The 21,842-nt window shown below is 43.2% G+C and overlaps 1 protein-coding gene across 3 annotated transcripts; it reads right to left on the bottom strand.

Moving 5' to 3' along the window:
* Window positions 1-3,489: 3,489 nt before the first annotated feature.
* On the bottom strand, window positions 3,490-17,964 carry n4bp1 (nedd4 binding protein 1). 3 transcript variants are annotated; one of them, XM_072695700.1, is made up of 7 exons: window positions 17,463-17,964; window positions 12,607-14,075; window positions 6,915-7,045; window positions 6,439-6,541; window positions 5,110-5,217; window positions 4,872-4,931; window positions 3,490-4,711 (listed from the first exon to the last, which is right to left on the bottom strand). In XM_072695700.1, the coding sequence occupies exons 1-7, from the start codon at window positions 17,715-17,717 to the stop codon at window positions 4,399-4,401; spliced, it is 2,439 nt and encodes an 812-aa protein (XP_072551801.1). In that variant the 5' UTR covers window positions 17,718-17,964; the 3' UTR covers window positions 3,490-4,398. The 3 variants fall into 3 exon arrangements, with proteins under 3 accessions (XP_072551801.1, XP_072551799.1, XP_072551800.1); XM_072695698.1 differs by having other exon boundaries at window positions 4,830-4,931; window positions 17,463-17,963; XM_072695699.1 differs by having other exon boundaries at window positions 4,830-4,931; window positions 6,445-6,541; window positions 17,463-17,963.
* Window positions 17,965-21,842: the final 3,878 nt, after the last annotated feature.

The following is a 21,842-nucleotide window of genomic DNA, read 5'->3' as shown; positions in this document are numbered from 1 at the left end:
CAAAATACAAGCCCAGCAGTTTGCATAATGAGGAGGCTTTCAGAAATCACCTCTTACGCAACCTTAGAGAACCTGATCATAGTGTGAAGTAGGGACACCCCCACAGCACAAAGCACAGTGACAAACACAACAGTAGGCTAGCCAGGCTGATCAATAATGAGAGGGACGAGTGCTGGCCAAAGACAAAAAGATCTGGTTCTGTTGAAAACAACAGGATGAAGTTCAGGTAACAGCTGTAAGTAACTAAGACGGGACTTAAGAAGTCCGGTCAAATTTACACACAGTAGAAGAGAGTGGAGAATGTGTATGTAGATGTCTATCGTCTTCAGGGTGAAGAGTAATTGGCTTATGGCTTATGAAACCCTTGACCCTGTATTAGAGTGGACGTGCCTCTCTCACAGAGGGCTTTATGCAAGTCATTCAGCTCCTGCATGCCAAGGTCAGCTAAGACTGGCCTTTAGCAAATGGGAATGTCGCCCCCTACTGCTAGTTCCATTCATATGCACACAACAGTGGTGCACACCGGGCACATGCATGGGTAGCAGGGGTGGGACATTCTGGTCCTGGAGGGCTGGATTCCTGCGTGGTTTTGTGCTTTTCCTGCTCAAGCTCACCTGATTCAATTGGTTTAGTAGGTATGTTAGAGCCGGGACATCAGCAAACCGTGAAAAAGTGCTTGGCCCCCTTCCACATTTTCTTTAATACTGTAAATATCACAGTGAATGCTTTAAGATTTTCAAATAAAGTGTAATATTAAACCAAGACGAGCGTAGTGCCGTTAAATTGTATTTGTCCCTTATAAACAAACTATGGAGACTCTTCGTTACACAGTTCTCACAAGCGTTGTCCTGCTTGCATTCACACATTTAAAACATCGTTTTAAAGAAGCATTATGTAACATTTTACCTTAAAAGAGCAGCTTAAAAACCACGTTGATGCTCCACTGACCTGTAACAGGGAGTTTAGTGCTGCTGTAGTTGCCACTTCAGGTTTGGCATGCCAGAAACTGCACTGTAGTGAAACAGGCAGGATAACACTTGCGAGAACTGGGCAATGAAAACGAAGACTCCGGGGTGGAGTTGTTTATAAACATTAGTTTTCATAATTATAATTCCTTTCTGTGAAAAAATGAAAAAAGCACACAAGTTTTGCGCCACAATTGCAGGAGCCCGGATCTTTCCAGTGACATCCCCAAGCAGCCTGGTTCGACTGTTCCATTTGTGTGACCAACAGGCTACTATCGTCCTATCCTGGGGCCTGCCATACCTCGGCTGCAGCCTAGGCTTTGGAACACAGCTATAGAGATATAGAACCTGTGTGGCAATGTGAAGCAGGCTAGGCCTCAAAAAGGGTGGGTAACGAGGTCCAGAGTCCGGCACAGTTTGCTGATTTCTTTGCTCTAACTGACCTACCAAACCCCGTAGTCAACAGGTAAGATGAATGGATATTTATAATATTGTTTCTAAGAATTTTATTTCATTGTACAGTGTAACTGCTTGTGCATATGACAATAAACTCTTGAATCTTAAAAGTCACTGAAATCTCCCAGTCTGTAAGGGATTAAAAAGCCAGTAAGGCTCTGAGACTCAAGCAAACCACAGAGGGAGGCAAGAACCTGGAAAAGTGGTGTACCTTCCAAAGAAGCGGCCAGCCCAAAAAAAAAATGCACCAAGAGCATTTTGACGACTCCTCCAAGACTCCTACAGAACCTAGACTAGCATCTAAAGAACTGCAGGCCTCACTTACCCTAGTTAAGATCAATGTACATGATGACACGGGGCAAAAACGGCATGCATAGAAGGCACAAACCACAGCTGACCAAAAAGAACACCAAGCAAGACTCATCTCGCATTTGCCAGAAAACATCTAAAAGACCCCCCCAACACTTTTGGGATAATACTCTGTTATTGAATAAGTCAATCTAATAAGGTGGAACTTTTTAGAAGATGCAAGTCCTGTTACATTTGACGTAACGCTGACACCACATTCCACCCTAAGAACATCATACCAACGCTCAAACATAAAATCCTAAGGGAGGATAGCCGCCTGTCAGTTTGTGACCTAAAGTGAGAATGTAGTTGGGTTATGCAGCAGGACAATGATCCAAAGCTCACAAGCAATTTTCAGAATGCTCAAAAGAAACAAAATGAAGGTTTTAAAGTGGCAAAGTCAATGAAGTCCTGACTTGAATCCCATTGAGATGCTGTGGCAAGACCTTCAAAAGGAAGTTTATGCTAAAAACCAGTGGCCTCCAGTGTAGCTGAAACATTTCTGCAAAGAAAAGTGGACCAAAATTCTCCCACAGCGATGTGAGAGACTCATCAGAAGTGATCACAATCGTTAATGACAGTTGTTACTAGCAAGGGTGGTACAACCAGTTTAAAGGGGAGGCATGTACTTTTTCTACATCTACCACAAATACGTATAATAGAATTAAATGCCATATAATTTATATAATTTTAAGTAATATATAAGATAAAGAGCTTAAAATAGAAGGATCATTGAAAAGCTCTTGATCTTATATTAACATTTCTTTAGATGACCTGAAACATTTAAATGCTATGATGTGCAAAAAATAGAAGAAATTGGGAGCAAATACTTGTTCACAGCACTGTATATTCGTAGGCTTTCAAGGATTACCTGCCTGTTCGAGTCTCTGCCACGCCACCTATATTTGATCTAGTCAGTCTACCTAGTCAAATTCTCCGGCAGTTTCTTTAATAATAACAAGTTGCCTCGGCCCAGAGGCAGTAAAACGTCACCCAACTGTCACACTACCACCACCACGTTTGAATGTTGGTGTGGCGTCTCTACTGTGAAATGCAGCATTTGCTTTAAGGCAGGAATAAAGGGACCAATAGAGGTTTTGTTTTGGACTGGTCTGTCCAAAGAAGATCATCCTGAAGAGTTTAAGGATTGTCCAGACGCTTTGTGGCATTGATGTTCTTTTTTTTGGTTAATTATACCAGGAATACCCCACATGACCTGAGATTTTCTGACCCAGTCTTCTAGCCATTAGCATTTGGCTGTTGTCAGAGCACCCTTAGCTCCTTACTCTTGCCCATTCTTCCTACTTTCCAAACCCTCACCCTTCGAGATTTGACTTGCCTGCCACTCAAGTGTATTTTTGGCTCCACACTTAACAAAAAGCACAAAGGACAAAGTACCTTGTATGCTTTCACTTTTCCACCTGTGGTATTAACAGTGAGCTGGCTGACTCATTCATTCATGACTGCCCTTGTGAGAGCAGGGAAAACACAGACATGTACAGTGTGTGCGCGTGCGGGGTTCCCCGGCCTAGGATTGAAACAGCTGCTCCTAAAACGAGTTTAACATTCACATTAACATTCACAACATATCAATCATGAACCCACTTTACTTCACAACTCCAGACTTTTTTTACAAAACCCAAGAACATGGCCAGTGATTCTGCGAAATCTTGTCGTGTGCTGTAGCTATACGTTTGAGCTGGTATTGTAAAATAAAGAGTTTGTGTACGGTAAACACATAAATGGCCTTTATTAACACCGCCATTCAGAAAAGAAAGTCAGCACAGTTCCTTCAGCCTCACTGTGAGATACCCACAACTCGCCTAGATAATCTGCTGCTGGCTTGCGGTCTTCCCTTCCCCACCCTCATTACGTCTCAAATCATAGAAATTCTCAAATCAAGAGCCACTGCTGCACATAATCAAGACAGCAAAAAGGCAAACAGGAAGGGAACAAAGACGCTGTGACAGGTTGTGCATTACTTCCATTGTAGTGACGACTGTACATGAGGCTCTGTTCAGATATCAGTACAGACATTGTGGAAAAACGCAGGTCAAGAGTTTCACGCCCACACAGCCCTCTGCTGGTCAACTCAATCACTGCAGTGTAAATTTAGGTCAGCAAAACAGTTTCACATTGAAGTCACTCATTGAAGTCAGAGCGTTGCACAATCGGGAGAAGGAAAGGGGAGTACCAAGAACATTGAGTAATGATACTAAGAACCTTTCAAAGCTTTCAGGATGTACTGCTTTCAACATTCTGGGTAGTCTCATTTGGGTAGGGGTCTCCGGACGAATACATACTCCTTCATTACCCCTGCAGAATTGGACATTGTAACAGTGGGAGATCAAGTGAGCAGGTCCATACTCTCCAGACTCTCTGGGCACTTTAGTGGGGGCACTTTAAACTATAGAGTTTCTCTTACAGTCTGTACATAAAAAAAAAAAAAAAAAATTCTGCCAGGCGACTCAAAATCACAGCAGCAAGGATTTTTTTTCATAGATAAATTATGACTAATAACATTTGTAATAAATATGTACAACAAATATGCCGCTTGGACTGAACTGTACATTTTTCAACATTCAAAAGGCTTCGTTTTAAAAATTTATTTCAGATCTAGGTGTAGTGCTCAGCCCAGTAGAAGGCCCGACAGTGCGTTCAGGTCCCTCATATATGGGTTGTCATTGAGGATGCGGTCGATGCGCTGCTTATGGTCGGGGAAGATGTCATATAACTTCCTCCTGAGCTCTGTGGTTTCCAAGGGCGAGCGCTGGGACGGGGGTGGAGAGGAAGGCGGTCGAGGCGGGTGCCAGTCGGGTGGGCCAGAATGCGGCCAATGGGAAGGCTGCCTAGACTGGGTGGGGAAAGGGCCGTGTGTTGGTGATGGAAGCGTCTGGGCATAGGTCACGGGAGTGACTTGCAGGTCTGCCACAGGACTCCGTCTGAACATGGATAAAAAGGACAGGACAATGACATCACACACCTCGTCCAAGCCATTTGCAAATGACCACATATGGATATATACATGGGGTCAGGTGATTCCACTGAAGAATAACTCACTGGCTGTCTTTGCGCAGGAAGTGCTCAATGTGAGGGCCATACCTTCCCAGAGGATCATCCGGGATCATGAAGTGATCCTCAGCAAAGGTGAACTGCAGCAATCTGAATAAAGTTAGTTACAGTTAGCTCCTACTTAAGAGAACACGGGTCAGGCCCAGCTTTGGCAAAGTCAGAGACCTCTTTAAGAACCATTAGATGATGTCGAGATCTGCTGTGTGATATACCGCAGACAAAAGCGCATCAGACCCAAACTAAGAAACAGATAAAGGTGCCAATTCACCTCTCCTGGATGATTTGCTTCCATGCCTCAGACTGGTTGACAAAGTCCCTCATGTTGTCATTGGTGACAATGACACCTCCGGTCTTCTCTGCCAGATGAAGCAGGAACCTATAGGATAGAAAAATCATAGGGAAAATAAAAAGTTATATAAGTTATATATAAGTACAGATGCTGAAATCTCAAAATCGTACCATCCTAGTTCTTGAGTGAGGTCTGGTCAAATCTATTCCACAAAGAAATGGACTGGACAAAATTAGTGACACCTTGTCAAAACTGTAATAAATACCTAGATTTCAATCATGTGTTGCTTCTTTAATGTGTATTAATAGCATGGTGAACAAGAAAGAAGATCAAATATTTTCAGAGGATGCGAGAACCAAAATTGTGGACAATTATGGACAATCTCAAGGCTACAGGTCCCTCTCCAGAGATCTGACGCTAAGACACTGTAACTAACCTTCCTGGACGTGAACGGAAGAGAAAAACCTGATGGATGTTTAAATGGTGGCTAAAGAACCTCAAACTTCCAAACAAATTCAAGACTGACACTGCTGAGTACAACCGTGTCAGCTCGCACTATCAGTCACATTTCTGAATGAAAGGGGGCACCAGGAGTACCCCACTGCTGACACAGAGGCATAGAAAAGATAGTGGAACTTAACCTAAGGAAGTCTTTGGACAGAGCTACCAAAATAGAGCTTTTTTTGTAAAGCACATCTTTGTACAATGTACAGAAAGCAAAATAAGGCCTTCAAAGAAACTAACATGGTCCATACATTATGTTTTGGGATTATTTTGCTGCTTTTGGCACTGGATGTCTTGACTACATGCATGGCATGATGGAATCTGAAGACAACCAAAGAACAAAGAACCAAAAGCACAGTCAAAGTCGCTGCCACTTTTAAACTCAGAAATGGTTTAAGACTATTAATGACACCAGAGAGTCCACATCTAAATACTGCAGAACACTTGTGGGAAGATCTCACAACAGCTGTTGGGAGAAGGCAATCTTCACATCCAAGAGAACTGGAGCAGCTGGCAAAGGAGAGTGGTCCACAATTCCAGTGGAGAGGTGTATGAAACACATCTATGGTTTCAGAAAGTGACCAATTTCAGTTATTGCTTTCAAAGGGTGTGCTACAAAAAACAGGTGGGTTGTGGGTACATTTTGTCCAGTCCCTTTCTGTTGTTCAGTTGTGTGTGGAACTACTAGATTTTTTTTTACCAGACTTTGTTTCACAGCTTTTTTTGCACTGTGTCAAAGAAACACGTGTGCAGTGGTGCATTTTCTAAAAGGTGTGAAGGCGTGCCAATATGTTTTGCCCATGCCTGTACCGGTCATCATGTGAGGAGATCCTTTGTCCACAGACTTCTCTGGAAGGAGTAAAGGAGAGCAATCGCAATTCCTCAAGCTGATAAAGGAAGTGTTGTTCTGTGAGGAAAGGAAAAAAGGGGAAAAGCATTTTTTACAAGCCAGACAGGAGGTAAATGAAATCACCACCTGTAACAATTGAATGAACACATTTGCTCCAGGCTAGACTACTGAACTACTGAACCCTAAAACTAAGCGGCAGTACTCAGCAAATGTCTCGGGCTTCAAATACATAATAAAAATGTATTTTTATTATTTTTATTATTCTGTGACATGTAACATGTCAGCTTAACCATTTCCAAATCTCTACTGACCGAAGCACAAAAACTTTTAGTTACCGTTCAATACCTAGTTTATCTAATCAATCCTGCATGCTTAAATCTTGTGAGCTGCTGGCAGAACTGAAGAAATCCCTACAGTGGCATGTGCCTACCGGTGACGTTTGGGTCTTTCTTCTGTCTCCACTGGGGTACAAACACCGTGATCTCTCGATGACCCTTTCGCCAGAAGAACTCCACCGCGATGGCAATCCCACGGCAGGAAAACATTCGATGTAGTCCATGACTAGGGAAGAAACAGGCAAACATATGACAAATGATTGAATGACTGGAAATCAAATGATGAAATCTAGAAGCACTTACAAAACAGAAGGTCTTACAAAACAGAGAGTGAAAGAGTGTGTTCATAGTTTCTACAGCCTGACTCACACTGTACACACCTTTAAATTCTAAAGGCAAAACAAGTGAAAGACCCCCACCAAAAAAAAACAACAAAAAAACAAAAAGGTTATTTCTCCTGGGAAAAGTTCTGCACGAAGAACAGACATAAATATGTGCGTTTGATCTATTCACAAAGACCTCACACACTTCAGGAGGGAACTTCCCTCTACGAGAGAAAGTGATGTTTCACAGGAAGTGTTACTAAATCTACCGCAGCTGACGTAGAGTAAAATAACGCTGCCAATCTGGGAACATAAATCGTCAAATATGCAAAAAAAAATCCCATTCATTTTTCACATGTACTTTAACAATAAAAAAAAAAAAATCCAGACACTACACACAGCACATACTGAAAACCCCTTGTAGTTTTAGGGTATCAGCTTCAGTAAGACCTGTATTCCTGGCCTAGCTGTCTTTACACTTTAAGAATTAAGCAATGATTACGCTGAGGAACCAAAACCCTGACGTGTTTTGAAACAACCGTCTGATATTCTGAACAAGCAAGTCACCAAAGAAACCAGACGCTACATCACCAACAACTTAATCACCAGAGCCATTCAGAGGTTACAGTGCTCTCATACCGTGCATTCTACATCCGAATGAGAGAAAAAGACAGCCATCATTCATGGGTTTACATTCCACAGGAGAAAGGTTTTCCTACTTGTTCATGCAGAAATCTTTCAGCTGTGTAACGTCTGAGTTTATTTTATTTCACGCACAGGCTGTTGAAATGTCCTCACAGCATCTCAATATGATTAAGATCCAGAATATCCTAGGTGGATTAACTGGAATGTTATGGGTCATTGTCATGTTGCAAGGTCACACGTTTTCCTCCAGAACCCTCGAACACAAGTTTAAATGATATATAAATCCAAAATCTTTTCTAGCTATGTTCTGATCATCTACAGTGGATTTTAAGTGCCATTTTAAGTAGCAAATATATAATAGTAATACATGTGGGGTGTATACTAACAATATTATACTCAATACAGGGATTGAAGGGACTGACTTGCCAATCCCAAGCCTGCTTCTCTGCCTTTCTCTTTAGCCCATGAAACAAAAAAAGAACAAGGGTAAGCTGGACAAAAACGGTGATTACACATAATGAAACAGACAGCTGGTCAAAAAATTAGTTGTACCAATCACTGATACTATTCACAGTACACTCAGAAAAGTGCACACTGTGCTGCAATTTACTACATTCAGCCATCCATATATCCACCTTTCATATCTGCTTCTTCCTAGTCAGGGCCAGAATCACTGGCTGCAAGTTAGGAATCCCTCCCTTGACCGGGCACCTGTACACCGGTACCACACACACGACTGTGAGGGAACCGGAGTACTTAGAGGAAACCCACGCAGACCTGAGAACACACAAAACTCCTAATAGACAGAGATCAGAGCACCGGCACTGCGTCATCCGCATGCCTTTCCAATTTTTCACCTGAATAACAATAATCATCATATTGGCCAGCCATACGCTCCAGGAGCCCAGTACCAGTTAAGCAGCCTACATAATTAGTGTGTTTTCTTTGTGCTGACCAATCAGATTAAAGGTTGATGGGCCTTGAGTGAAAGCCGTAAGTGAAAGTTGTAAGAGATCACTGGCAGGAGTCACCGATTACCCAAAACCACCAAGATTTCATAGATCTGATTCATTCTAAAAAACCAAAGCAGATGGCAGCGCCACACTAATAATCAGTAGATCTCTCTCTGAGGTCGTTTTCTGACATAGTTCTTCTTAAAGAACTGAATTCACTCAACTAAAAAGAGAAGCAGCTGCAAATGACCTCACTTTTTTGTGTTCACAACGAACGCGAACTTTGAAGGCGGCTCGATAGACCATTTTCACACCTCTGCATTTGGCACAGCAGACGTTGTTATAGTAGGGAAAACACTACAGCAACAACGGCTTTTGCAAATGACGACATTATGGTACTTATTATTTTTTCCATGAAAGACACTGTTTTCAAGACCTACAAGCTAAGAATCTAATGCAAAGCTAAGGTGAGCTTACAGTAACTACCAAACACTGTTTACTCAAACTATACAACCAAATGTTTGTGGACACCCCTAATGCACGCATCCAGCCGCTTTAAGTTGCGCCCACTAGCTTGGCCTAGTCGCTTTAGAGAAGTACTGCCAATAGAATAGGACTCTCTGGAGCAGAAAAACATGAACCTATTATTAGCATGTCTAATGCCAGGGGTGGGCTAGAGGGGTATAAAGCCCAGCATTCAGCCGTGCAGAAGTGGAATGATGGCTGGTGCTCCATTCAATACATTTGGGATGAGGTAGGGCCTCACAGCAATGCTCCAAAATCTGCTAGAAAGTCTTTCTTGGCCGTTTTCAAACAAAAGCAGGATAAAAAGTTTTTTTTTTTAATACCCCTGAAGAAACCATGAATGAGCAGGTGTCCCAATCCTTTTGTCCCCAGCCCTTGTGAAAGCCTTATCTTTGGAAGAATTAGATGAATACTGTAAAGATGGTGCTAGAGAGTGCGAGTCCACCATTCTCATTCATAAATGTCGTTGTTTTGTAGGTTTTCTCTACTATGCAACTGCCACCACTCTTTTTTAAAATTATATAATATAATGTAAGTGTGTCAAGATGCCCAGAAGTCAGGGTTCGATTTACACCCCGATTTAGACCTCACGGTTCCCCAAATTCCCGGATACATACAGCTAGGTTCCTAACGTTGACTTTGAACAATGGAACATATTAGTGTGTTCATCTAGTGCCGTACATTCCTCCCCTGAGGTAGTTGGTACAGCCTGTAGTGTCAGTCAACATACATTCCTGCATACAGTACAGGTCAAAAGTTTGGACACACCATCTTAAAACATTTGATCTAACTGCTAAGGGGACTGTATCTTTGTTTTCAAAGAAAGAGGACATTGGGGCACACAGGTATCCAATGTAGTTAGGATGTTGTGGCTGGGAGGTTTCCAGTTGTAAGAACTAAAAGGAGATGGTTTGGTCATACAGGCTATTAGAGAGGTCTCTCAACCCTTGCACATACACACTGCCATGATCTGAGTCTACAATGGTTTGACAACTTTGACCTACTTGACGACCCCTCCCCCAGCTACAACATCCTAACTACGATGTACACCTGTTTAAAATGGCAGCATATGTTGTCGATGGGGAATACAGTTCCTTCTTCCTGAATAAGTCAAAAGATCATTTTAGGTGAATGGCTAACTTCATGCGCCCAGGATGTGTCTGTGAGTTCTACATCTAGGAAAAACAGAAGCTTTTAATATTCCTTGATATATTTTTGGTGTTTTCTGCAAAGCCTAAACACATGTGGTGTGCGAATGGTGGAAAAAATTAGGACACTTCAGGAACCCCCATCACACATCTAGTTTAACAAATTGATATATATGGACATTTGATACGCCCAATCATTTATTACCACTTCAAATGCCAATGCATTATAACCAGGTGCATCCCATCAGCTGCAGATGATTAGAACATCATTAGAGGGGATTTGGAGGAGCCTGTCCTATTTAAACACCAGCCATTTAGTTTGATTTGCTCTAGATTGTTAAAGGGAGTGGTGAAGATCTAAACAGCTCTCGGGGGCCTTCAGAAAGAAGGTTGTAGATGCACAGCAGTCTGGGAAGGGATTTTAAAAGGATCTCAGGGCTATCAGAAAGAGACTGAAAGAGAGAGGAAACCTTTGCTGTCAAAAGAGAACATCAGGGCACAATTTCAGATTGCCAGAGAACCCCTAAACTTCAGGAACAATCTTGAGACCTTGACCAGATGTCCTTTTGACAGCATATCACTCTATACGGTTCAAACAAAAATCAAATGTTAGGTTTAAAGGAGTTAAAAAAAAAAAAAAAAAGGTTTTCATGGGGTGTCCTGTCCTGCCACCCCCCCCCCTTCTTCCACATTACTGTAATTCTTTTCAGAAGTATTGCTTTTGAATGCTTTCAGAAAGACAGGAGAACATCAACTCCATTCAACAGATCTTTTGATTACTCACTGAAGTGACTTTTACTAGCCCACATGGGCACATTTTTCTAAAAGGCAGGACAGCCCACAATTGTTTTTCAAGGATGTGTCTCAGCACCTTTCGGGGGCAGAAGAACGTCAAAATCATGCTTGCTTTTTTTTTTTTTTTGGACCTCCCACTACTACAACTGCTGAATTATTGCACATGTTGAAGTGTATTATTATTCAAATATGGACCAATTGTAAGTCATCCTCCTACTCAAACCATTAATCACACCTCAGTGTCCACGGTCACAGTTCTCATAACTACAGGGGCGCTGCAGGAAACCACCTAGAGAAGAGCACAGAACTGCTGAAGGGAAAAATGATGCAGAGAAAACATTTGCATGAATCTGCAAAGAGGAAGCATGAAGATGTGTGGGCCGAGTCCTCACAACCTAAGCCGCCCACATACTTTGCACTTTATCTTGGGTTCTGAGATGCTCTCTTTTTTTTTCTTTCTCTCTCACACACACACACACACTCACACATACACACACTCACACACCAAAAAAAAAAATATATATATATATATATGCCCATTGACATAGCTTACTGGAAGTGACTTCTTAACCTTTAAGAACCCTCTCACACTCAGAACCAAGGCAGCCACCACGCACATTCGTTCATCTACAACTACAGTGTAGAAATTAGCAACTTTTCACTCTGTTTTCAAGGTATATAATCAGACACCTGTTGGAATAAACAACAAACTTTTGACATAATGTAAAGAAACTCAAACAGTCATGCATTCTGCATCCAGATAGTATCTGGCTCTACTTTGACCAGATTCTGTTTACACTCGTCATTAAAACACATCCCCAGTGTGACCAGAGGAGATCCGATTTTACTTTGCCACTTAAAATTCATACCAGTACATCACTTCTCTTTTACTTCCTGTAAACACTGGTTTCTCATGAAAATCGTCCTGCTCCCAGAGACAGTGAAACGTTTAGATGAACGGTGGTTGCTCTACAACACCGTGAAACCATAGATGTATGTGAACCATAGTTTCATTCCTGTACCTGCCCTTTTCACAAAATACGACTGACTATTTAAACAGCAATGGAACAAACTCGGGCATACCAGGAATCTTTGGATGCAAAGCAGGAATACCACACAGGAATGGTCACACCACACACACATTCACTCACCCCAATTTAGCACAGGTGGGAAGAAACTAAGTACCTGAAAGAAACCCAGCGAACATTGGGACAGTGCAAGGATAGAACCCACAACCCAAGGCCCCTAGAGTTGTGTGGCGCAGACACTACCTACTGCATTATTGTACTTTCCTAAAATAAGAATGCAAAACAACGCAAAATTGCTAAAGTTGAACTGCCACGACTCACGCATTTATGAACAGTGCAAATATATTAATGGTCATAAATGTGAACTTACGCCATGGCCACATTGCTGCCATCTATAATGATGTGTCTGAGGTCTGGGCGACCGGGTTCGTTCTGCAAGACCAACTTATACGGGGTCTGTAGGGACTGCTTAAAACGAGACACCCCTGTCAGAGGCAAGGCTTTGGGGAGCGTAGGTGGCTCAGTGCGAGGCAAAGGTACCCTTCCAGAGATAGTCTGGTAGGAGCAGCCTGGTCGTGTCTCTGTAGCTGGAGGGCCTTGCGAAGAGCTGCGGAGCATAGTCACTGTCTCCATAGGGACACGTCCCACTGTCTGGGAGCCTCCCCGCGATAAGTACCCAAATCTGGAGTCTGACCTGAGATCCAGTGGCCCCACGGTTCTAGACTTTCTCCCTATGTCTTCCTCCTCGTCATCGTCCAGCACTATGATGCATGGCTGCCTCTTCTGGTTGATGCCATTACTGCTGGGCGCCCTGATATTCTTATTGGACTTGATCTCGGTTAGGGCGCGACCCTGCACCCGCTCCTTCTCTTTAGGTCGGGTATATGTGGACGTCGAGGTGGAGATGGAGCTGGTGTTGGAAGAGGGAGAAGGATCAGTTGTGTAACTTGAGGTGTGATGTACTCCTTGCATGCTCTGGTTCTCCTGCACTATGCGCTCCAACAGCTGGAAAGCGTCCTCCGTTTGGCCCGTCTCCCTCACCACCCGCTCCACCACCTCCTTCCGGTAGCCCATGTTCCTGAAAAAGTTCACCAGGCAGCGCAGGTTGGTCTCCGGGCTCACAGCCTCATCTTTGTCCAAATTCTCACCAGAGTCCATTGCTAGGGTGCCTTTGGCAGGCGTTTTGGTCCGTGTCTGGCAGGCCTCGTGCTGCTTCTCCTTCTCTTGCTCCTCGTCCCTCCTCTCCAGTGAGTACTGTCTCTTGGTGTCCCTCTGCTCGCTTTCCGATGAGCGCCGCTTATGCGAGGGCCTCCCGTTTAGCACCACTACATCGGAAGGGGGCGTGGGCCTGGAAATTCTGTCCTCGAAAGTGGCTCCCAGGATGCGATTAGATAGTTCTGTGACAGGTGTGCTGGCCTGAGAGCGATCCTGCTCCAGGTCAACAACAACTCCAACCTGAGTGTGGCTCTGCGCCAGGCCCAGAAGCTCCTCCTTGAGGGGGCTAGGCAGAAGTAGCAGTTCCATGGTGTACTTATCTGCACGCTCTTCCACGAAAGTCTTAAAAGCGCGCTTGACCGAGGGTTCTCGGTCAGCAGGCAAGCTGCGTTTCTCTTGAAAAAGGGTGACAAACTGTTGAACACGGCTCTGGGCCATCACCACAGCCTCAACGCGTCCAAGCAATCTCAGACGGCCCGGCTCCAGCACCTGGACCTCTGCGCTGGTGTCCCTCAGTAACCGGTCCAGAAAGAGGCCACGAGCACCCGCAAAGATGCAGTGGATTTCGACTGGGTACTTCTCCTCCTTTAGCAGCTCCGGGTCACACAGACCTTTGACAAACTCCTGCAGAGGGAACAAACATAGAATGGCGGTGTAAGTCCACGTGCAATTACGTTGTTATTCTACTATACTCGGCTACCATCGGCTGCAGGTACCCATGCAGACTATAATCTGAATAAAAATCAGTGTACAAGTCTACAAGGTAGATAAGTTACGTCTGTGGTTTCTGACACTGCATGGCATAGTTATGTGTAAAATGAACAAAACATTTAAACAAAACCAGGCTTTAAGAACTCTGTTCTTACTACTACTACTACTACTGTTTCTGCTGTAAAAATATTTTGCCCATTGGTTTTAGATAATAGCACATCATTATAGCTTCATTAATCACATAAGCAAGCATATTCTCAATTACTGATGTGTTTGAGGCAAGTGGATTTTCATTTAGGCCCCGTTCACACTTAGCATTAACATGTGTCCCGGGTGATCCGATCATAAGCAGCCTTCACAAAGTACAGGTATGAACAGGATGCCATAATCATCAACCACATCCCTGCCCCAGACGGAAAATCTGTAATAACTTCGAGACCACCAATAACAAACTGACTAATGGATAAAGGTGATACTCTCAGCTGGTGCAGAGTAGCAAGTGAAAGTAGGTGCCTGATCTTGATTAAGTAATTATTAATGTGCGCCATGCCTCTTCTCCAGCAGAAATGAAGCGGGAAACCACAAGCGTTTTAGCAATGCGTTTTAGCAATCATCTGTGATCGGATCATCCAAGACGCATTTCAATACCAGGTGTGGTGGGGATGAAGCTTCCATTCCTTTTTTTTTGACACACTAGTATTTTAGCTCCAGTTCAAAACTAAAGAAGCACTAAACATGAGTACCGAACAGACCAGTGGCAAAACATCTTTTCTCAAGCATCCTTTTACATACAAGTTCAGAAAAGTAGCTCAAAACAATATGAATTATTTAATATAGTGGTGTGTGTTTGAGAGGACTTGACAAAAAGTGGAGATTACAAGTAGGAAATTCAAAAATACCAACCAAAAAATGGAAGATAAACTAAAAACAACAGCAGTACCTTCTGATGTAGCGGTCATAACAGTTGCATACCTTTCAGAACTACACTTGAACCTAACTGCAGTTCTAAGATAATTAAATGTAAGTGGATTTCCACTGATGACTGGAATAAGGTCTTTACATCCCATACTGCAGTCCTCTCCTACAATAAACCAATAAATATGTTATGTAACAGCACAAATGAATTATAATTATGCATGGCATATGCAGCCGATCTCCGCTGACATCACTGCATCTTGTGCCACCTCTATCCCTAACCATGCAGTACAGCATACAGCATACAATATAGAACGCCGCAATCACACGGGATTCTCCAAACCTGCCGTGACAAACGCAAACCTGATGAATGTGGAAGGCCTTAAGCTAAAGCCGGCAGGCAACAACCATGTTTCGTCCTGTTACGTAAGAGCAAAAGCTGTGTTCACCAAGAAAGACGCTTCGCTATAAAAACAATCGAACACTTCGGCCAAGCACATGTGAAACAAAAACCTAACAGCTGACTCAGAGAGCAAGTATGTGGTTCTGCGACGGAATGACTGGCTTTCCTCTCCTTCTCTGCAACAGATGCGAGAGTCATCTCTACACAGGAACCCCCTGGGGTAGCAACAGCAGCAGAAAGGGGTTAAAACCTTTTCTTCTTTTTTCGGCTGGCTCCGAATGCTGAATGAGTAGTCAGTTTACCGTACGTCCTATGCACAGATTACCAGTAAAGACAAGTGGCTGAAACTCACAGCTCTTTAAGACAGTGGGAATAGAAAACGAAGAGCACTGAGGATGGAGGGGGTGGGGTGGTCCCTGTTCTGACCGAGCAGGGGAACAGGGAGCCTGTGAGAAAGCTGAGGCCATCACAGGATCTGTGACCTGTCAGTACTCTGAACAGGTATGACGCCAGGATACTTAAAGGTAAAGGTAAAGGTGCACGTATTTGTCACTGTGCAGTGTACACTGTACAGCGAAATGTGTCCTCCGCATTTAACCCATCTGATAGTGAACACACACTCACACACACATGTGTTAGGGGCAGTGAGCCCCTAACATAATTCCATGATGGGCAGCCAGCTCCAGCGCCCGGGGAGCAGAGAGGGTAAAGGGCCTTGCTCAAGGGCCCAACAGTGGCAGCTTGCCGAGCCCGGGAATTTGGGGGCGCTCTAACCACTGAGCCACCACTGCCCCACTTACTAACTAACTAACATCCACAGGGGAAAAACATCATTCCATGATCACAAGTAAATATTTGATTCGCCTACGTGAATCGTGAATCACTACAGTGGAGTAAAACAGGAATCTTTAAGCCTTTTCATTTCATCATGTGAGTAATTATTAGTCTTCCTAAAGATTTGAGCAGGGTGTACACTGACAACACAGGTACTGATTTTGTGCAGTCATTGTACAAATGTTCTTGCCCAGAAGGGAACATCATATAGTGACTAAACAAAACTCTGGGGTTTCCGCTGTGGTGCTTATCAGTGGGGTGGATATTCCACATTTACTGGCACCAGCAGTTCTGCCTTCCTCTTTACAGTTCAACGTAAACAATGGTGGTTTGCCAGCAGCAGCAGCAGCAGCAACGTGGATAGTCAGCTACACACACTAAACTGTAGGGTTAGGTGATCTCAGGCTGAAACCTTCGTTTGCCTGTGGAGCTTTGACAGGACAACCAAGGAGGAAAACAGAAAGTAGGATTGTGAAAGGCCGTCTACGGTTGCGTTGATTCGAGGCATTGTGAAAGCAGCATGCTCTTGAAGTCGACGAGTTGACAACGACATATCCCCGATTATCTGGATGACATATCAAAAATAAACACATCATAACAGAAATAGCTAGCAGTAATACCAGCGACGTCACTTCGTCCAGCTATCGAGCTGTGAAACGCAGGCTAGCTAAGCTAGCTATCTAGCTAGCTCTGGCTAAGTGTCAACAAACATGAAGAACTACTTCGTTGACCTTATGTTTTGAAAATAGACAAAACTGATGGCCGAAGCAACACGGCTAGCTATATTCAATACAAACGTACGCGGTTAAATCACAGACATATCTAATAAACCTCGGTTTTACCCTGAAAACTAGAAGCACATGTAGCTGGCTAACGTCAGAAGGGGTTCAGGTTTGTGTTGCTATAGCTAGCATTGCATTAGCTAGCGTCGTAGCTAACTTAGCTAGCTAGCACTAGCGTTCCTCGGTAAGCTAGTTAGCTAGCTAGCTAGCTAGCAGGCGTTGGCTATAATAACAACAGCAGCAACAACAAGTGTCGTGTTTAGCTACAAGGCATCCCGACGTTTTATCACTACAGGCTAAACGAAGCGTGGTTGCCATCATGCCACCACAGTTAGCTAGCTATGCTAGATAGCTAAGTTGTCTCACCTTGGCTTTCGCCACATCCTCTTTTTTCCCCTTCAGCTGAAGCCAGATCTGTCTCGACGCTTTACTCCCGTGGGCTCCGGTGTGGTCCAGCAGACCGATAATTATAAACACTACTTGGAAAACTTTTTCCACTCGAGACTTAGCGCATGTTAACTCAATCTCTTTGTCTTCATGCACCGTGAACTCATCCACAGTCAACGGCTCCGCTGGGTGTCTGCCGGCGGTAGGAGAGTGTAGGGGCCGCGGTGTTGACATGTTTTCCCCCTTTACTTGACTTGTCGTTCAGTCCACTCTGGTCACGGCGGCGGCGGCGACGACGCTGCTAGCTATATACAACAACAGCGATAACACGACTCGCTCACCTCCTTCATGGTTTGATCACTACTTTCTCTCATCTCGACAGCTCAACGCAAGCGCAGCGGTGTCGCATATCGCAACTTTTAGTCAGAGCCGAGGCTGCGTCTGACAGCCCTCACACCCGGAAATCCCCGCTGATGTCATCAGTAGACGACACGACTTCAGCTGCGTCCAGAAGCGCTAAACATCGTCGCCTGTTCCTGCAGATTTCCCCCTCTTTCTGCCCTCTGATTTATTTTGTGACCGTATCCTGCTGGATGTCCGACTGCTGAAGAAGACGAGGAAAGCGGCTTTAGGAAGCTTCCGAAGAAGCTTCTAGGTGGGGATAGGATACATGAGTGTACACTACCAGGAAGTCCGGGAGTTTTAGAGTGATGTCAGTTTCCGCACGTAGCTACAGAAATGAGACGAGAACATAAGCTGATGATCCTACGAGTGTATTTTGATATTTTCCGTGTTTTGTGATTGATTGATTATAAAATAAATGAAGGCTGGTCCTGTGCAGCGACTGCGATTGGCTACCAGCAGTGTAGGGGTCGCTTTCAAGTAAACGTTGTGATTGGCTGAGTTCATCAGCTGTCCGGGTTCCCCGCAAGTACTCACCGTTCCTGCTCCTGCTCCTCTCCTTCCCTCGCCTCCTCGGCCTGTCACGGTTGACAGGGAGGATAAGAGCAGTAGTGAAAATTGCTAGACTATTATTATTATTATTATTATTATTACTATTATTACTATTATTACTATCCAAAAAATAATAAAATAAATCTATTGTTCACAGGCACACAAAAGATTTAGATTGACTAAAACCTTTTTGGAGAATGTACGCTGTATCTTTTATTAAATAAATCTGAAATCCTAGTAGTCAAACCTCAATGTCCAATAAAATTGATCACACGACGAATATTAGGCTGTATAATTAGGCTGACACAAAAAGGTGCAGTCAGGTGAGTGTACCTGTTTCCATGAGGTATAGTAGTATTTCTCAACCCTGGTCCTGGAAGCATCTTGCCCTGCACATTTTAGCGATTTCCCTGCCTAAAACGCCCACTGCAACCCTGAAAGCACTTGTTATTTAACTAATTAATTAGTTGAGTTAGGAAAGCGATAAATGTGCATGACGGGGTGCTTCCAGGCCCAGGGGTAGAGGTCTAGTGTCAACTGAATCCACAGGCCAGCAAGCCGGAGCTGGTTTCCCCTCAGACATAAGTTGAACCAATTATATACAAGCAAAAACAAATAAACATACAAACAAATAAATCAATACAACTTAAATGTGAAAGTGTTTTGTTTGCAACACAATACAAGGTGTTATTATGCAAAAAAAAAAGAAAAAAAAAAAAAAGACAGACAAAAATGTTTCTGTGTCTGTGATCAGTGGGACTTTTTTTGGGACAATTGTGAAAAACAGCACCACCCTCAGTTCATTCAAGGGAACTTCAAGGGAAGTCAGAACATCCAATCTAACTGAATTGGATATGGATTCATTTAAAATGTGAATTTATAATAAATAATTTAAGCATCTGTATTATATCCATGCTAGAATTACAAAAAAACTCACCCCCCCCAAAAAAAAAACACACACAAAGAACACTAATTTGGAATACACACTACATTAATACAGTAATACCTATAAATATTGAATGTACACAGGAGAGTAACAAATTACTTCTTCACAAGTACCTCGGTTAACTAGCTAGATTTAGCTGATATTTAGGAAGAATGAAAACAGACACATTCAGACTTGCTGAATCTAAACACACCTTAACCAGGAACTTTCCAGCAATGTAAAACAGGCTAAATTGTTTTTTTTTTTGTGATTCAAAGAAACAGCACACTCAGGGTTGAGTAGTAAACAGGAACACTACTCTGCTTCATGAGTTCCAAATAGAACTGTGTATGTTAAAGAGATTGAGTTAAGTGAGCTTCAAGAACCTTTACATAAAGTGAAGGTTATTAAAGCCTTTAAAAGGTTCTTTTCTAATATGGTACCTTATGAAACAAGTATAGTCCATGGATACCAAACATCAATCAATAATGTTATTTATTAAAAATACAAATCAAATGAACAATTGTTCCACCAGGAAATGAGCGAGCCACTGTTGCCAAGCAACCATGGACTGTACTTGTTTCATAAGGAATCATGTTAGAAAATTTTCAATTAATACAGTTTTAGGGCCTCTGTCAGTCACAGGCCCCTAGACAGTCTAGTCTTCTGCACATCTTTAAGAATGGCAGGTCAAGCCAAGGCGTATTTAAAGCTCAAAGAGCTCTTGGTACGAATCAGTTTTTGACCATTGCCATTAAGGATGGAAAAAAGTGGGCCAAAATTCTGAGTTATTTGCATTTTTAAATATAAATTTGCATTTTTAAATAGAATAACCACTTTTGGTTCCATATAGATCTGTGCATGTTAAAGATATGCTTAAGCTTGAAGAACTTTTACATGAAGTGAAGGTCATTAGGGCCTTTAAAAGGCTTCTTTTCTAACATGGTTCCTTATGGAACAAGTACAGTCCATGGTTGCTTGGCAACAGTGGCTCACTCATTTCCTGGTGAAACGATAGTTTGATTTTATTCTTAATAAATTACATTATCAATTGAGGTTTGGTATTTTATCATATTTTATAGCTGCAATCTGTAATTAATTAACCGTCATTGCAAATTAGGTTTATTACCAAAATGTACAAAAATCCAGCTAGATGCAATCAACCAATCAAACAAGACCAATTTAAATAGCTCAACACAATTAATATAACAAGTGCTTTCTCCAAATTCAACCTAAAATGACACATTTAGTTTCAGAATTATTCACCCCCTTCATGACTAGTATCTTTAGCACTTAGTAACTGCAAACATGAGACCAGCTCCTGGCAGCGCTCCAGAATCATTCCTGATGCACAATGGCCTCCAGTTTAATAATATTCTTGGGTTTCCTGTTGCAACCGCCTTCTTCAAGTCCGACCAGAGATTTTCTAGGGGTTTGAGTCAGTTGGAAGGTCCAACGATGCCCAAGCTTCAGCTTCTTCACAGAACACTTGACGTTTTCACCTAGGATTTCCTGATACCTGATTGAATCCATCTTACCCTCCACATACTGCAGGTTTCCAGTGCCAGAGGAAGCAAAGCAGCACTGAGCCACCACCATGCTTCACTGTAGGCAGGGTGTTCTTTTCAGCATACGCTTTATTCTTCCTCCTCCAGACACACTGCTGATCTATAGGCACGTTGGTACAGTCTGGTCAATGACCAGAGTGACAGCAAAGCTTTGAAAGCTAAAACAAGGAACTGCCAAGGTGCTGGTTACTGACAGCAAAACAGTCTAAGAGCATGATACTACCACCACCATGCTTAACATTTGGTACAGTGTTCTTGTGGGTTAATGCCTCACCAAACAACTCAGTCAACTCATCTTACCATTAAACATTCCTTCTGAAGGCTTTTTTCTTGTCCATGTGGTCAGTTACCAAATTCTGACTATATACGCTGCAAATGGCAAGTTTACAAGACGCAGCTTTTGGCCACACCCTTGAGTGTGCAGAAGTCTGTTCAGAAAATAGACACCTAGAAATGTGGACGTGACCCTGGTTTAATGAACGGAGACAGCAAGGTGCCTCCTGTTTGGTGCTGGAGGCTGGAGAGAGCTCACCTATTGGTTATTCACAGTGTCCACGGCGCAACTTGCATGAGCCAAGACTAAAACTAAGATGGCTGTCCTGATCAGCTTACACCAAACGATCGAGATGACGGAAGCGTGCTGCAACACCACCAAGACTCCAACATTGGCAATTTGTCTGCAACAGTGAGATCACATGAAAAGACGATTGGTGTGAGGTCGGCTTTAGGTGCCAGGACAGAGAGATGCTTGTCTTCGGTGCATTTGGCGTATTTGAAGCTCAAAGAACTCTTGGTTCAAGCTGGTTTCCATGGTTTTGACCACTGACATCAAGTACGGAGAGCCTGGTCTGTTCTTGGCTTTGTAGACCAGCATCACGTTTTTTTGGACCTGGGCAGCTAAAGGAAGCCAGT

This window comes from Salminus brasiliensis, chromosome 13 (assembly GCF_030463535.1).
Source record: "Salminus brasiliensis chromosome 13, fSalBra1.hap2, whole genome shotgun sequence".
Taxonomy (NCBI): domain Eukaryota; kingdom Metazoa; phylum Chordata; class Actinopteri; order Characiformes; family Bryconidae; genus Salminus; species Salminus brasiliensis.
Note: the sequence above shows the minus strand (reverse complement) of the source record. Positions and strands in the feature narration are given on the sequence as shown.